Genomic DNA, 16,700 nt, shown 5'->3' on the forward strand with positions numbered 1-16,700 from the left:
CATCCAAACATGAGCGTCACAGTTTTAGCTCGGCATTCTGGAACTCCACATCATCTGCCAGAAATAGCAGCTCCTTGGGGGTATAGCAAGGGTGCTAGCTGATCACTTCCTTTCCGAAATCACACGTTTTGCAACAGATCGTTTTTAGACCCGCCGGGGAAGACATCTCTTTGGCCTCGACATGTGAACATACACGCGGCCAGCGTCGCTTTGTAACTGATATAGATAGGTGAGGAATCGTGCATGAAATCCTGGAGCTGCAAGGCATAGTGCCACTCGTGGTCTTTCGGAAGATGGCCTTGCAACACACTCAAGTATCTGATGTGCGGTTTTTGCATGCTTACAAGCCATATCTTGCCAGTAGCAGGAGATGGTGTTAGGCTGATGCGATGTCATCAGCGCGCAACGTCTGGACCTGGACGGAAATCGTATGCTCCATGGAGTGGCCACTTGGCCGAAATAATCACAAGAGCTTCAGTCAAGCAATACATCCTTTCTTTCTTTCTTTTTTGTTATGGACACAAGATGATTGTGATCTATATGCTACGCTAATTCGGAATAAAGCCATGAGTGATTGATACACATATCGGCGCGTAGTGCAGCAATGTAGGTAGGATTTCATTAGGATCTACGAGTTAGGACCAAAGTAGCAAAAGAGAGAGATAGCAAGGGCCGCCGGCCAGCTACATGGGCTTTGATGCCAAGGAACGGATTGTTTAGAAGCAACGTACCCCAGCTCAAGCCGTAGCATTGCAGCCAAGTCACTCAAATCTTCGAACCACATCACACTCCTCGTCTCTTTCCCTCCCACACAACACACACATATATAACCACATGCATGCTCATGCTCACCACCACAACTCACTGCACCATCTCCTCTCACTGCACCTACACCAGCAGAGCATCATACAACTAGCTCATCCGGCAATGGCTTTCAACCCCAACCCTCCAGGCCTCGGTTTCCCCTTCCCCTTCTTCCCTCCACCCAACACCTACGCTCCTCCAAACCCTTTTGGTCCAAGGCCACCAAGCCCTTTCGGTCCAAGGCCTCCGCCACGCCCTCAAGCGCCACCACCGCCACGACAGCCTGCGCCGCCCGTTCAGCCCCCACCACGCCCTCAAGCCCCGCCACCACCACGGCAGCCTGCGCCACCCATTCGACCCCCGCCGCCTCCACGTCGGGCTCCTCCGCCACCAACCCAGCCTCCTCCTCCCCGCCGTGCTCCACCTCCGCCACAGCGTGCGCCACCACCACCACCACCGCGTCGTGCTCCACCTCCACCCTCACTACCGCCACCTCATCGTACTCCACCCCCACCATCACCACCCATTCGCCCACCGCCACGCCCACTAGCCCCACCTCCGCCACATATCAACCCACCAACACCTCCTCCTAGCCCTCCACACCACATGGTCATCATCGTGGTGTTTGTCTCCTTAGGCGGGCTCCTCCTGCTTGCATGCCTAGCTGCCTTCTGCTTGCACAAGAAAAAGAAGAGGAAGACAGAAAGGAAGGCCGAGGTATTGAACTTCAGCGACCATGTCCATGTCCACAAGTCAGCCATGTCAGGCCCTGGGGGCTCCAAGGCCGTCAGGCTGACAGTTGACGAGGACGTCAAGTTCCAAGAGGTGGTGAAGGAATCAGAGGCCGTCGGCAAAGAGTCAGGCACCGCCCACAACGCCTGGATGTGGAACAAGAAACAGAAGAGCAAAGCAAAGCAAGATTCAGAGGTCATCAACGTCACCGGACACATCCATGTCGATGAGAAGATTGAGTCAGGGCCCCACGGCGAGAAAATCGAGGTCCTTTCAGAAGATGAAGATATCAGGTTTGAAGAGGCAGACAACAAAGAAGAATCATCTGCAAAATCAAAGGCACGCATTACCAAGTTCTAAGACAACAGCACAATGCGCCAAGATGGCCTGCACCGAAAACACTTCAGCAGGTCAAGGCAATGATCCAATCCATACCCACACTGATTTCATGCATTTATTATTTTGATAAAGACTGTATCTTCTTTCGTGTGATTGAAATAAGGGCATCAGAGACCCAATTTGGTTGAATGAATATGCAGAGTATTGCTGTCAGCGGTTACATATGAGCAATTTATGTCTATATGAATGGATTTCCTTAAAAATATCACACAACAAACAGTGAAAAGACCCTCAACAAATATTACTTCTCAACAAAATGTGCTTGCAAATAGACATGATCTTTCTGCACATAAAATTGATCCATACGTGCCATGAGCAGAAAGTGGATTTCTGGGACTACAGCAGAAGGCGAAAACAGCAGCAGGCTACATTTCTTTACAGAGTAACCTAATTGTAGTTTCCAGTACTTGTTGTCAATACAACAGATATCATGATTCTAACTACTTCTGCTACTTAGTTAATTGCAATAGGGGTAATTCGCTTCTTAGTAGGCTTACTGGATACACTCTTCTGGGCTGACACTGGTGGCGGTGTCACTTCTACAGACATAGGATTGGCTTCTGTCTTAGCTTTAGTGGCATCAACATCAACGTCCATACTGTCTGGCTTTGGCTTTGCATGTTCGCAGGCCACATTTTCCTCTTCCTTCATTCCTGAAGAGTATTGAAGAATAACCATGTAAGGACGGTCCATAGGGAAAGTGCATGCAAGAAGGAACAAAGATAGCCAATGTATGCAGGATGCAGATTCAGACTCAAACTCTATTAGACTATTATAAGCACAGTTACTCCACTTGGTCCTTAATGCATATACAATTTTCATATGAGCGTATCTACTGACACTTGGGGTAGCACCAATTGGAGAGAAGCTTGTCCAACATCGTCTGAGATGGTTTGGGCATATTCAGCACAGGCCTCCAGAAGCGCTACTACATAGCGGACGGCTAAAGTGTGTTGATAATGTCAACAGAGGTCGGGGTAGACCGAACTTGACATGGGATGAGTCCGTAAAGAGAGATCTGAAGGACTGGAGTATCACCAAAGAACTAGCCATGGACAGGGGTCTGTGGAAGTTAGCTATCCATGTGCCAACCCCATGAGTTGGTTGCGAGATCTTATGGGTTTCAGCTCTAGCCTACCCCAACTTGTTTGGGACTAAAGGCTTTGTTGTTGTCTTTTGTTGTTGTTGTATATACCGACACTTAACTGAAACAATAAACACTGGAAGACTATTTGGTCTAATAAAATGTGATTGTTATTGTTGGCATTGTATATGGCCAGAATTACATGCGGTAGGGATTCATTTACCAAAATTACACATGACCAATGTCATAAGAGCGCAGTTGCATGTTATTCATAACCAAATGTGTTCAGAAACAAAACCAGTCTTTCATGTGGTTGCTAAATGTGTGACATGATCAGAAGGGGAATTTTGGGACTAGAGCTGAAGAACACGGCACAAACTAAATTTCTTACAGTATAACGTAAAAGTGATTGTTCAGTACTACACAATGTCATAATCTTAACCACTTCAGCAAGATAGTTGATTGCGACGCAAGTAAATTGTTCGATGTAGGCTTACTCAGTGTGCTGTTTTTGGCCAACACTGGTGGAGGTGTCACTGTACCCTCGGGGCAGCCTGACTTCTTAATTTTGGCGGTACCGGCATCAACTTCCATGCTATCTACTGTTGCTGGCTTAGTATTTCTGCATGTGACATTTCCCTTTGTAACTTCCTTTTTCCCTGTGAGATTTTCAGAAAATTGTACTGTTGGAAGAGTATTTTCAAGTAAATGCAAGCCATGATGTCCATCTTACTAGCATCTAGCAGCACAAATTATGCACATTTTTCTTAAACCATGAATCAAAGGGAGTTGCATCACAAGGTAAGATGCACCAATTAGGCATTGGTGTCATGATAAGAAACCGTCTGCAACACACACACACACCCTCCCAAAAAGAGAAAAGACAGAAAAGGGAATATACAGAAAATACCTGAGAGGGCATGCGGCTGCCCTAGTTCCTCATTCTCAAACTCAATAATAGTGCAGTAACCATCTCGCGATGACAATGCCAAGTACTTCGCATCAGGAGACCTGGCAGAACAAGGAAAAGATGAATTTCTAGTTCCTGTAGGAATGCCAAATAGAATGAGTTCCTCTGTGGCCAATGGAGAAGACTCTAGAAGCACAAAAAAAAATGTTGTTGTACTCACCATGCAATATCTGTAATGGCGGCATAATGTAGACCAGCGTGTATTAGAATTGGGGCAGCACTTTCAGTGTCATAGACATACAGAGAGTTGAAAGTAGCAACGGCAAAAACAGCTCGGTAAGGAAGCTTGAATAAACCTTCTGCAACAGTACAGAAATGGTTCAATTTCACTGTAACAGATCAGTAACACCATGAGAACCTCCAGCAAGGTTGCAAAGCCAATGGAGCTACCTGATTGAGAACCACGTAGGGTGAAAACAATAGGACAAAAACGAACTGCTACTATAGCTTTACTTGCACCAGGGAGTTGTATCGCAGGCCTGCAGGGCAAACAAATTAATATCCTAAAGAACTACAAAACTATACTGGAATAAGTTATACGCTCAAGACATAAGATGCTATTTACAACATTCTAAGATAACTGGGGAATCAAAGAGCTTTGAAAGGTGCATGTAATTTAGAGATGACAAAAAAAAATCTACAATGGGTCATCTCTTAGCCTTATCTTCAATAACTAGTTATTCCTAAAAACGTGGTGAGACATATTGTGTTAAGAGATCATCTTTTGTCTTCTCTTAAATTTAGAGATGACAAAAAAAATATTTACAATGGGTCATCTCTTAGCCTTATCTTCAATAACTAGTTATTCCTAAAAACGTGGTGAGACATATTGTGTTAAGAGATCATCTCTTGTCTTCTCTTAAATAAGAGAAGGCAGACCTTTTTTATGAGTTATCTCCCGGTCTCTCTTCCACCTCATCATTTATCCTGCGTGGCGCACCTAAGATAGCATCATTGTACATGCCCTTAGGATGTTAATTAATTGACTTTTAGATGAAGCAAGTCGATCTAATTTCCAGAAGCACCTGGAAAAATATGTACAGCCTTCTTCAGCTTTACATGTGATTGGATGTTAGTGTAAAATGAACGGACAAATTAGTGATCAAGCTTATTTGATGCCTTATTTTTCACATTATGTTGTTGTAGGTACCAGCTGAACTCAAAGGATGGAGTCATTTTTATTAAAGGTGGGAACATAGAGATGTTATTTCAAGTATTAAATGTGCTACCTTGACAGGTCTCTCCTTGACAAAATATAGGCAGTATTGATCACTTCAGATGAGTATTTGCACATGCCTGGTTAAGATAAAGAAGAGAGCCTAACTTGTTAATTGGACAGAGAATGTGATGAAGGTAAGCTAAATTGTGTGGGCATGGTAAAATAATTATACCTGCTGGCAGTACCAGAAAAGACCCATCTGGCGACCATGCCAACCTCCGGAAGAAAGATGGTAATGTCTCATCATGAAACAAATGAGTTTTAACTGGTTGCTGCAAGATAAATGATTATCATACTTGTTCAATGCACATCAAGAGAATGTGGCAGTTAAAGTACATCAAACGAACCTTGGACTCTTCGTGATTTTGAAGTTCTGCCTTCATTAGCGTATGCTGGCAAACAAAGTTCATCTTCTCTGTATTCTTGGATTTGCCTTGAGGCTTGTTTGCATAAATTTTACAAGTTCTGTCCGAGCTCAAAGAGGCAATATATTGACCCAGAGGATCCCATGCCACCCCCTGAACATAATGCAAATGGCCTTCCAACATCTGTTGCACCACACCTGAGAATGATGTTGCATATCAAGCATATGATACAGAAACCAAGATGGTGCAAACATTGGATCGCCAGTTTTTGGTAGGAATTACCTTTATTAGCATCCCATATTATGCAACTGTTATCAACTGAAGCAGAAACAAGGTATGACCCATCACTCGACCACTGCAGGTCAAGAACATCCTTGCGATGGAACCTACCATAAAAATAAGGCCAAAATAATTGAGCACGCATCAAAACAAGAGTGCTGCTTCAAGGAAGCTTTCAGATGGTATATCTCACAATAACGATTTATGTACTTTCCAGGCCTCGCCATCATCAGTGGACTGCAATTTCCAAAGGATGATACCACCACCTGTTACAAAAGTGCAGGAATTATTCTCTCGATATAACTGTTAATCTCTCGGTGTGTGAAACCTTTCACGACCTCAAATGAAATATTGGAGTGCCTTGAGTTATCGAGGTTGCAATCCTAGCGCCTTGGTGCATACGGATTGTTGAAAATAACATGTTCAACAATTAAGACCTAACCATTGAGATGGGAGAGAAATCACAGACATGCAGGTTAATTTGGTGATTGGTTGGACGGTATTCAGCAGCTTTCCAGTTTGGCCTTAGTATTTTAGAACTGTCCCTAACTTGTACAGCCAAACATACAAATATAATTCAAAATGCTGCGGTAGAAATATTTCCTACATTTCTCCGTCAAAAGTTAAACCACCAATGTCAATTACAGATGAAGCCGGTTTACATAACTAGGACACCCAAAATTCACCCGATCATTTAGCTACAACGACGATGGCTTCAAGTAGGACGAGTTTGTTGTACTTCTACAACAGATGTAATGCTCAACCAAGTGGTACACAAGCATGCTTTTGAGTACAACTCATGACAAACATGCCGACTACAGGACCAAGCAGAGTGGTGGAAGACAGATATTTTTGTGGCTATTTCTATTTTGTTGGTTTGTGTTGCGAATTTCAAACCCTCCGTATAGGAACAACCAATAAATTTCTTCCTTGGCTGAATTGGGAGAACAGGTGCCTTCCGTAACAACCAAACAAAAAGGTGCAAGTGGAAAACTGGACATACCATCAGCACCGGACCCTAGATTCTCACCTGCATGTATCCAGTGCAAAGGATGGGGTTAGGTAAGCGTATTCAAACAAAAATACATTGAGTGTTTATTTTCATCTTCATTTTTACCAGGAAATAAAACATAAGTAACTTCTAAAATGAAATGAAAGTAATAAATAGATGCTGCCTACGCTGACATAGAAGATAATACGAAATTGCGTTGCCGCCTACCAGAAGGAGAGAAACGGAGAACATTGACGGCGGAGCTGTGAGACGAGAGGCTGCTGACGTAGGAAGCGGTGGGGAGCTTCTCCTCCGATTCATCCGACGCTACCACCCAGATCTGCAAGCCAAACGCCATGAAATCGGAGGGGATAAGTCGGGGCGTGTAGTTCACAGGCTATCATTGCAACCCCAGCTAGAAAATCAGCCACAGGCCGGAACGAGGAGATACGGCACAGTAACGAGATTCGGATCTCCTGTGCAGACAAAAGAGAATGGCGGACCTTGATGTCGTGGTCTCCGCCGCCGGTGGCGAGGCGGCGGGAGACGGGGTGGAAGTCGAGGGTGAGCACCGGCTGCAGGTCGTGCCAGTTGATCTGCACCGTGCCGCCCCGCATCCTCTCCGTCGTCTTCTTCTCCGGTGGGATGGATCGAAAATCGCCTCCGAGGCTAGGGTTTGGGGAAGGCGGGAAAATGGAGGGGATTGGGCGCGCGACTTCACTAGTTCACTTCCGCTCCCTCCAAATGCAGACTCCAGTGGAGAGAAGAAGACAGAGATTGGCAGCTGATGCTGGGCCGCTTGTAGAAGCGCCGAGTGGGCTATCTTACGGCCCACTGCCTGCTTAAGCTTGCCGGTTGCCCATATTTCATGGGCTCGGTACTCTCTATTAAGTGTTTATTAGTTTCCTATATTTGTCTCAAAAAAATATTAGTTTCCTGTAATTCTCGAAAAAAAGTGTTTGATTTCCCTGGTTTTTAGTGTTTCTTTCTTATTCTAGTAGTAGTACTTTTAATATATATTTTTACACCAATATTACTGCTACTACTGCCATCATCGAACTCCTTTTCTTACGGAAGATGTTTGTTCATAAATTAAAGTGATATTAAAATTATTGAGGAAGAGCGCATAATCCAAGCAACTCTTTGATTCACAAAATACAAAAAGGCAGGAACGAAAATATGCAGGATTATTCTTCATCGCATTGGAAACCATCCTGGGGATTTGAAAATCCCTGCAGAAAAGGAAACAAAAGATTCAGAACCACAGGGAATAGGGGGAAATGATGGATTGCAAAGGCATGTCTCATCGGTCACAAATCCATCAATACATAGTAGAAGTTATAACGGAAAAATTGATAGCTCAAATCCTACAATTTTAATTGCAAAAAAATAAATCAAGGGGTTGCATAGGGCACTTCAATTAATTTGTACTTTAACCATGCACGTCACTAGTTAGTATTAATATAAGGTTGTACGTAATGAAAGTATCATATGTAGTATTATGCATGCCAACTAAACAATTTTAATGAGTTGGCATAGAATTAAATGAAGAAAGAGGGGGTTGAGTATCATATTATGATACCGTATCATATTAAATGATGTGGTACTATGTGTCTTGCATGCCAATAAATAAACTATTTTATGATAGTAACATATGATACTATGCATTACAAATGTGGTATCATATACTACCCATTACAACCAGCCTAAGCAGAACTTGTTTTCTGGCAGAAATGTAATTTGTATCCCGAGGTGATCAGATCATAAGATATTTATAGTAGGCAAAAAACAAATTGGATGGGGAGGATAGGCTAAATCTAAGTACGCAACACCTGATAGACGTGCTCTTGCGTTAGTGGTGCTTTTTTGCTTACAACAAGTGGATTATTGGATAAGGAGCTAGCGGTTTATTGTGGCATAGGTACAGAGACAACAAATGTCATATCTACCAGTAATGGCCACTACTGAATTAAGTTGATGATTATCAATCAAATCTTGACACACTATATAGGTCATGGTTGCATAATATGGAACCATAAAATGTTAAAAAAGAGCAAAAAGTGAATAAAGAGTGAAAATGGCTGAGAAAAGGAAAATAAGTGGGGAACCTAGCTAGCTAAAATGCACCCAGATTCATAGGCCATCTGGGAAAGAAAAGAGCACTGTCAAATCAAATTTTACAGATAGAAATTAACCTAGGTACGACTTGCGCTATGAATATGTTAAAATTAAGAGAGTTAGGAGATACTCCCTTTATACCTAAATAATTATAATTAGAAAGAATTAGACAGATCTCCTCAACTATAATTATTTAGGTACAAGATAAAGTATAAAATAGCAAAAAGTGCTTCATGCATTGGTGGCTTGATGCAAAAGTCCCATCCCAACTTGCAGCAACTATTCCGACGGCCGACGCCGTTTTATGAACGGGAAATTAGTAAAATCGAGGGACATATAGCTCCTCATATGATTTGAGATTGTACAAGGATTAAACAAAGGATTGCATAATTTTTGCATTTATTAATCATTAGTAGCGATGTTCGATTGAAGCTATCATAAATTCTTGTATTATATGGTTTAAACAATGACAAAACGAGAGCAAAAATACCGCTTACCAGCACGTTGTTGTCGCGCCCTCGACTCTAGAGGTGTAGGCTTTGACCGCCGATCGATCCCAAATTCGGCCCAACGGCACCATCACAGCACGTCCTCTAACCATGTCTCCTGGATTGTTTAGCGTGGCCGGCCCTCGCGCCACCACCTCGACTAGCCACGCCCCCGGGGGCATGAATAGCTGACGATGATATGGTGGTGCTCGCCTTCACCTATGCGAACTTTGGCACCACTAGCGCCGCCTCCATTGTGTGCATGAGCGCAACCTCTAATGCAGCATCACATGGACCGAAGTCGTGTCGCCAGGGTTATTCCCGTCAGAGGGCATACATGTGTGCATCCACATGAAAGCACAATTGTTCCCTAAGGTGGTTTTGATAATTGACCACAACATATGCATCATTGGACTAATGATCTTATCCAAGTGTATTTCACAAAAGTTCAAAGATGCCTTGCTATAGGATTGTGAGGAGAAGCTACTTGATGCAAGGAAAGGAATAGGATTGGCTCAAGCTTCAAGCAAGAGGACTCTACATTTTACATTTGTGAGAAATCACTTTGAGTACATAGGAAAGCCAATACTATTAAAAGGGGTGAGGTATTATGATGAATTGGTTGCTCAAGTGCTGAGAGGTAGCCACCAAAAATACTCAGTCATTCTCCATGTTCAAAGCCAAACCAGCAAAACCGGTACCACCAACTATTTCCACTCGGCCCTACCGATTTTTCACCACACAGATCCTATGCCAAACCCTAATCTCTCGGTACCACCAACTTTCACATCAGTGCCATCGAGATTCAGTAACCAACTTTCTGTTGAGAAGATTTTAAGAATCGGAATTTCCGAGTTTGAAATCGGTCTCATCGAGATTTGGAAACTGGTATAGGTCATCATTTCGGTACCACTGAGATTCATATGTCGGTCTCACCAAGAATTCAAAAGTTGCTACATTTATGCAACTCGGTACCACCGATATTCTTTTCAGTGTCACCGAGTTGGGCAATAATGTTGTAACGGTTGGATTTTGGAAGATGCCTATATATACCCCTACACATTCTATCATTCGCAGAGGAAGCACCCAGAACACACATTCACTTGCCAGATCCATCTTTCTGAGAGAGAGTCGCGTACTCATGTGTTGAGATCAAGAGATTCCAATCCAACCATTTGAAACTTGATCTCTGGCCTCCCCAAGTTACTTTCCACAAAATGAATCTCTCCTACCCATGCCAAATCTGTGAGAGAGTGATTGAATGTTGAGGAGACTATCTTTTGAAGCATAAGAGCAAGGAGTTCATCGTTCTACCGCATCTATTACCTTCTGAGGGTGGTGCCTCCTAGATTGGTTAGGTGTCACTTGGGAGCCTCCTACTTCGTGTTGTGGAGTTGAACTAAGAAGTTTGTAAGGGGAAGGAGATCTCCTACTTCGTAAAGATCTACCGTGAGTGAGGCTGGTCCTGTGTGGACGTAAGCCATGGTGGAATAGACAAGGCCGCTTCTTCGTGGACCCCGTGTGGGTGGATCCCTCCATGGACTCTCACACCCGTTACCCTCTGTGGGTTGAAGTCTCCACTAACGTGGACGTACGATAGCACCACCTACGGAACCATGCCACAAATCACCGTGTCAACCTTTGCGTTTGATCTTCCTACCTTAGCCTCTACATTACATTTGCATGTGCTTTACTTTCTGATGTTATACTCTTAGATATGCATGTGTAGGGTGAACTTAACTACTCATAATTGCTAAAAACGGCCCACAACTAAATTTGGGAAAATGCTAAGTTTTTATCTTGTCAAGTAGTCTAATCACCCCCCCCCCCCCTCCTAGACATACTTTTGATCCTACGAGTGGTATCAAAGCTTTGGTCTCCATTGCTTTGGTTTCACAACCTAGAAGAGTATGGCGTCTAGTGAGGGAAATTATCACTATAGAGTTCCATATTTCGGTGGTACAAACTTTGCTAGTTCGAAACATAAAATGAGAATGCATATTCTTGGTCATAATCCTGTCGTTTGGGATGTTGTTCGTGTTGGTGTGCAAGGTGATTTCTTCAAAGAAGGAAGAGAACTGGACCGTGATGCGTCAATGGAAGAATTGAAGATTTTGCAATACAATGCTAAAGCCTGTGACATCCTGTTAAACTGTTTGTGCCCTGAAGAATTCAACAAAACCAGCCGCCTTGAGAATGCAAAGGAGATTTGGGACGCTTCCATTGATATGCACGAAGGTACTCATTCTGACAGGGAACCTAAGTCGGATGTGCTTCAAAGTCAGCTGGACAAGTTCAAGATGAAGGATGGTGAAGGAGTCGTTGAGATGTACTCTAGTCTAGCTCTCATCACAAATGAGATTGTCGGCTTAGGAAGTGAAGAGATGGCCGACAAATTCATCATCAAGAAGATACTTAGAGCCTTGGATGGATAATACGACACCGTGTGCACATTAATCCAAATGATGCCAAACTACAAGGATCTCAAGCCAACTGAAGTCATTGGAAGGATTGTTGCTCATGAAATGTCACTCAAGGACAACGATGAGTTGCACAACAAGTCAAACGGTGCTTACAAAGCTTCAAGTGATACTCCCGCTACTTGAAATGACAATCTTGTTACCAATGAAGATATTAGCCTCATGGTTAGAAAATTCAACAAGTTCTACAAGAGTATGAGGAAAGAGAGAAGCTCAAGCTCAAGATATGATGAGAAGTGTTTGTCTAGTCGTTACCGAAACTGCTACAACTATGGAAAGCTCGGACACTATTCCAATGAGTGCTCGGCTCCCCACAAAAGAAGATAAGAGTCACCTATAAGATGAAGCTCAAGAGACGAGTCACCTCGTAGGGAGAGAAGGAGTAGAGAATATCATTATGAGCGAAGACACTCCCGGAGAGGCAAGGAATCGGAGAAGAAGGACAAGTACACCAAGAGCAGCTCAAGAAGAAGACATCAAGCTCATCTTGGTGAATGGGTCTCCGGCTCCGAGTCTGACAACCAATCTGAGAGAAGCTATCACTCCAACTCCGACTACAGTCAAGATGAAGGTGTTGCCGGTATTGCACTCGTTTCCTCCAACTCCTACGACTTATTTGATTCACCAAATGAAGGTATTGGAAACTGCTTCATGGCAAAAGGCCCCACGGTATCACACCCCGAGTACTTTGTCTTTGATAGTGATGAGGATGACTTGTTAGGATAAGATGACTTGCTCTTTGATAAGGCTAGTGATAACATTGAAAGTGAATTGAAAATAATCATGCCGGCTAAGAGAAATCAAATGACGATGATAAGAAAGATATTGAATTATTAACTAAAGAATTAAACACTCTTAATTTAGCTCATGAAACTACTCTAGAAGACCGTACAGAGCTTGCAAGAACTCATGAGAAGCTACGCTTCGAGAAGCTAAATTTAGAGCAAGAGCATCAGTTTACAAAAGCAATCAATGATGATCTTCGAAAGAAGAGTTCTTCTTATCTAACCAAACGACTACTCTTGTCTACTTTTGTTCCACAAGTTAAACCTAAGAATACTAGTAACAAAGGCAAGAAATTTTCTTCATCTAGTAACAACAGTGCTAAAGTAAGATCAAATGATGTTGTTGCTATTAGCTCTCTTGATTCCACTATTGATTCTCTTAGACAAGTCACACTTGAGCAAGAAAATGATTTATTGAAAGGAATTATAGAGAGAGGTGTCTTCAATAGTCTTGTCGGAAGTAAGCAATTTGAGGAAATTGTGCGCAAACAAGGAGGCCATCGGAAGAAGCAAGGTGTTGGCTACTCAATGCCAACTGAGTTGAATGGGAAGAAGGTCCATGTCCCATCCTGTAGTTCATTCCCAAAAAGGAGATGTATGATCCTACTCTCCCCAAGGGAACAAGCTCTCGAGATGACCTTCTACCACAAGACCACAAGGGCAAGGGCAAGCTTCAAGAGGAGATTGACTCATTTGAGGAAGAACCCCAAGCCAAGGTCGAGTGGATTCCCAAGAACACTATTAGCACTACTTCATCTAGTGCTACAACAACCCCAAGGATCCCCGTCAAGTTGATGTGAGTTCCAAGAGGAAGAACTAGAATGTTCTTCATCTAGTGCTACCACAACTCCAAGGATCCCCATCAAGTTGATGTGGGTCCCCAAGAGGAAGAACTAGAAAGTTCTTGAGGGGTGACTCCGTCAATGAAATTTACTCTTATTCATTTTGGCAAGAACTATATGCAATCAACCTCAACCATACGCATTAGTTCAACGAGTCACACATTCCATCAAAGGTAAACAAGGGTGTTAGGGCATATTTCTCCCTAAGTGGTTTTAGCGATTGGTGACAATGCATGTGCGGACTAATCGTGTGCATTGAGCATCTCAGATAATTTATGTCTAGGCATAAGACGATTCGATGCCCCTCAAAATCTCTTGAAGATGGTAGCTTTCTACGTTTCTCTTTGGTGGATATGAGTCGTAGGAAATACGTACTATTAAGAGGGGGTCCGGTCAGAAAGGTTTGGGTGGAATCATCATGTACACATTTAGTGCACCACCTTTCCCTTGCTACAATGGAGCTCCATCCTTATCCTTCACGCCTATGAAAAAGGGCCATCGGTAGTACCGCTCGCATAGCGGTAGTACCGCTCTAGGAGTAGTAGTAATTTTTTACTACCGCCCTCGGGGGGTAGTAGTTTTTTACTACCGCTCCGTCAGACTTTTTGCGCATCCTTTTCCCCCACAGTAGTTGGCACGGTAGTATTTTCTTACTACCGTGGTTGGTGAGCTGCAGAGTGGTAGTACCGCTCTTAGGAGCGGTAGTACCGCTCCTAGAAGTGGTAGTATCGGTCCCACAGCGGCAGTACCGCTTGGCTATTGCTGTGATGGGTGGGTAACGGTTGGATTTTACCCCCCACCATATATAGGTGTCTTCTTCCTCTAGAAGCTTACCTTTAACCTCTCTAAGCTCCATTGTTGCTCCATAAGCTTATTCTTGCGCGATCTCTCTCCCTAGCCAATCAAACTTGTTGATTTTCTAGGGATTGCTTGAGAGGGCCTTGATCTACACTTCCACCAAGAGATACTTGATTCCCCCCACTAATCCCTTGCGGATCTTGTTACTCTTGGGTGTTTGAGCACCCTAGACGGTTGAGGTCACCTCGGAGCCACATTCCATTGTGGTGAAGCTTCGTGGTCTTGTTGGGAGCCTCCAAGCTTTGTGTGGATATAGCCCCAACCTTGTTTGTAAAGGTCCGATCGCCGCCTTCAAGGGCACCAATAGTGGAATCACGAGATCTCGCATTGTGTGAGGGCGTGAGGAGAATACGGTGGCCCTAGTGGCTTCTTGGGGAGCATTGTGCCTCCACACCGCTGCAATGGAGACGTAATTCCTGTCAAAGGGAAGGAACTTCGGTAACACATCCTCGTCTCCACCGGTTCCGCTTGCGGTTATCTCTTACCTTTACTTTGTACTTGTTATTGTTGTGGTGTATTCTTTTCTTGCACTTGTTATCCTTGTGGTTAGCATCATATAGGTTGCTCACCTAGTTGTTCACATAGATAACCTTTTGTTGCTAACGCGAATTTGTTAAGACAAGCTAAAAATTGGTAGTTGCCTATTCACCCCCTCTAGTCAACCATATCGATCCTTTCAATTGGTATCAGATCCACATCTCTTTATTAAGGGTTTCACCACCCGAAGAGTATGGTTGACGATGGTGAGATTCGGCCCGAAGGGTCCGAGGCCGTGGAGTTGGTTTCGGTCACACGACACATTTTGAATGAGGCCATGGCTTCACTCAAGATGTCTGTGACGACCGAAGACAAATCCATGCTTAAAGAATTACTTGAGGGGATGAAGAATTCTCCCGACCCGCTACTTGTGGTTAAACCCACCTCATCGGTGTCGGAGGCCAATTCCAACAAGGAAGCGGCTAAAGGTACTCAAACTTCCTCCCCTCATGACAAGAATGGGATGGGGACTTTTGCCTCGGTTCCCCCTCCCTCGGTCTATGGAGGACCGGTTCCTACACCGCATATTAATAACCTAGGACCTCCTCCAAAACTTGTTAAAGGTGACTTCGCTAATTGGGTTTTTTCTACCAAGTCTCATTTGAATCACAGCTCAACAAATCTTTGGAGAATCATCGAACAAGGTCATTACCCTCGTGATCCAAGGAACCTTACTCCAAGAGAAGAGGCAGACAACCAATACAATCATTCAACATTGTTCATCCTTCAATCCGCGGTTCCACCAGAATATCTCCCACACCTGCGCCCCTTCCTCGTGCAAAGGATTGTTGGGAGCACATCATGGTGTTGTACAAGGGGAGCTCAAGCATTCAACAATCTAACTTTGAAGTGGTCCTTGATCAGGCCGATGAGTTTGTGATGCTAGAAGATGAGGAGCCCCGTGATCTCTATCGAAGGGTGACTTCCCTCGCTGTTGCTCTCCAAGACCATGGGAGCAAAGATACGGATGACACTTGGATCAAGCGCAAGTTTTTCAAGGCCATCATGCCTTTCAACAAAGCCATGTCTTCCGACAAAGACCAGATTTCCACTCCTTGACCTCATGCGAAGTGTTGGATGAATTCATTGCTATGGATACTATTAACAAGACCGTCGACAATGCCCTTGCTCATGTTCGGTCAAAAACAACATCACCCAACCTTGCCTTGAAGACCAAGGCCATTGTTGATGAAGAAGAAGAGGAAGAAGATGGCTGCCTCGAAGACACAAAATACGCTTATCATGAGCACATGGCTCTTGCTTCAAGGCAGTTTTGGGGAAACAAAACAAACTCAAGGCCCAACTTCTCCAAGGACAACTCAAGTGGGTCCAAGAACAAACAACGAGTACGAACATGCTACAACTGCGGCAATGTGAGTCACTTTGTGGCAGATTGTTCTTATGAGAAGAGGGAAGACAACGGGGGCAAGCTCATTCGCAAGGACAGACCCAAGTCTTTCCCTAGCAAGAACACCTTCACCAAGAAGACTCTTCCAAGGGGCTTTGTAACGCGCAAGATGCGGTCCTATCCTTATTTTGGCATGAGGGCCTCGACAGGGATAGAAGCGCATCTTGTCATTTCGCGAGAATGGATATCATTACAAGTACATGTACTGAAAAGATGAGTATATGGAATTGGTTTACACTCGCCACAAGCTATATCAGAGTCACATCAGTACAACACATAATCATCATGAAGAAGAGCAGGGTCCGACTACGGACGAAAACAAACGAGAAAAGAACGACGTC

The 16,700-nt window shown here is 43.9% G+C and overlaps 2 protein-coding genes across 3 annotated transcripts; one reads left to right on the plus strand and one right to left on the minus strand.

Moving 5' to 3' along the window:
* Nucleotides 1-511: 511 nt before the first annotated feature.
* LOC123408549 (protein TRACHEARY ELEMENT DIFFERENTIATION-RELATED 7A-like) lies at nt 512-2,099 on the plus strand. The gene has a single exon (XM_045101632.1). The coding sequence runs from the start codon at nt 835-837 to the stop codon at nt 1,894-1,896; it is 1,062 nt and encodes a 353-aa protein (XP_044957567.1). The 5' UTR covers nt 512-834; the 3' UTR covers nt 1,897-2,099.
* Nucleotides 2,100-2,160: 61 nt separating this feature from the next.
* LOC123408548 (chromatin assembly factor 1 subunit FAS2 homolog) lies at nt 2,161-7,610 on the minus strand. 2 transcript variants are annotated; one of them, XM_045101631.1, is made up of 13 exons: nt 7,347-7,610; nt 7,072-7,183; nt 6,856-6,882; nt 6,046-6,118; nt 5,856-5,959; nt 5,556-5,770; nt 5,381-5,480; nt 5,219-5,285; nt 4,380-4,468; nt 4,150-4,285; nt 3,930-4,030; nt 3,517-3,678; nt 2,161-2,588 (listed from the first exon to the last, which is right to left on the minus strand). In XM_045101631.1, exons 1-13 carry the CDS (start codon nt 7,458-7,460, stop codon nt 2,389-2,391), a joined length of 1,500 nt encoding a protein of 499 aa, XP_044957566.1. In that variant the 5' UTR covers nt 7,461-7,610; the 3' UTR covers nt 2,161-2,388. The 2 variants fall into 2 exon arrangements, with proteins under 2 accessions (XP_044957566.1, XP_044957565.1); XM_045101630.1 differs by having other exon boundaries at nt 4,150-4,288.
* Nucleotides 7,611-16,700: the final 9,090 nt, after the last annotated feature.

This window comes from Hordeum vulgare, chromosome 7H, assembly GCF_904849725.1.
Source record: "Hordeum vulgare subsp. vulgare chromosome 7H, MorexV3_pseudomolecules_assembly, whole genome shotgun sequence".
NCBI classification, from domain to species: Eukaryota; Viridiplantae; Streptophyta; class Magnoliopsida; order Poales; family Poaceae; genus Hordeum; species Hordeum vulgare.

Excerpts from the sequence above, each read along its gene's own strand:
- LOC123408549 (XM_045101632.1), top strand. The coding sequence starts at position 835 with ATGCATGCTCATGCTCACCACCACAACTCACTGCACCATCTCCTCTCA.
- LOC123408548 (XM_045101630.1), bottom strand. The coding sequence starts at position 7,460 with ATGCGGGGCGGCACGGTGCAGATCAACTGGCACGACCTGCAGCCGGTG. Across the intron at positions 7,184-7,346 it reads GCGGAGACCACGACATCAAG|ATCTGGGTGGTAGCGTCGGA; the intron begins GTCCGCCATTCT and ends TTTGGCTTGCAG. Across the intron at positions 6,883-7,071 it reads TCTCCGTTTCTCTCCTTCTG|GTGAGAATCTAGGGTCCGGT; the intron begins GTAGGCGGCAAC and ends GGATACATGCAG.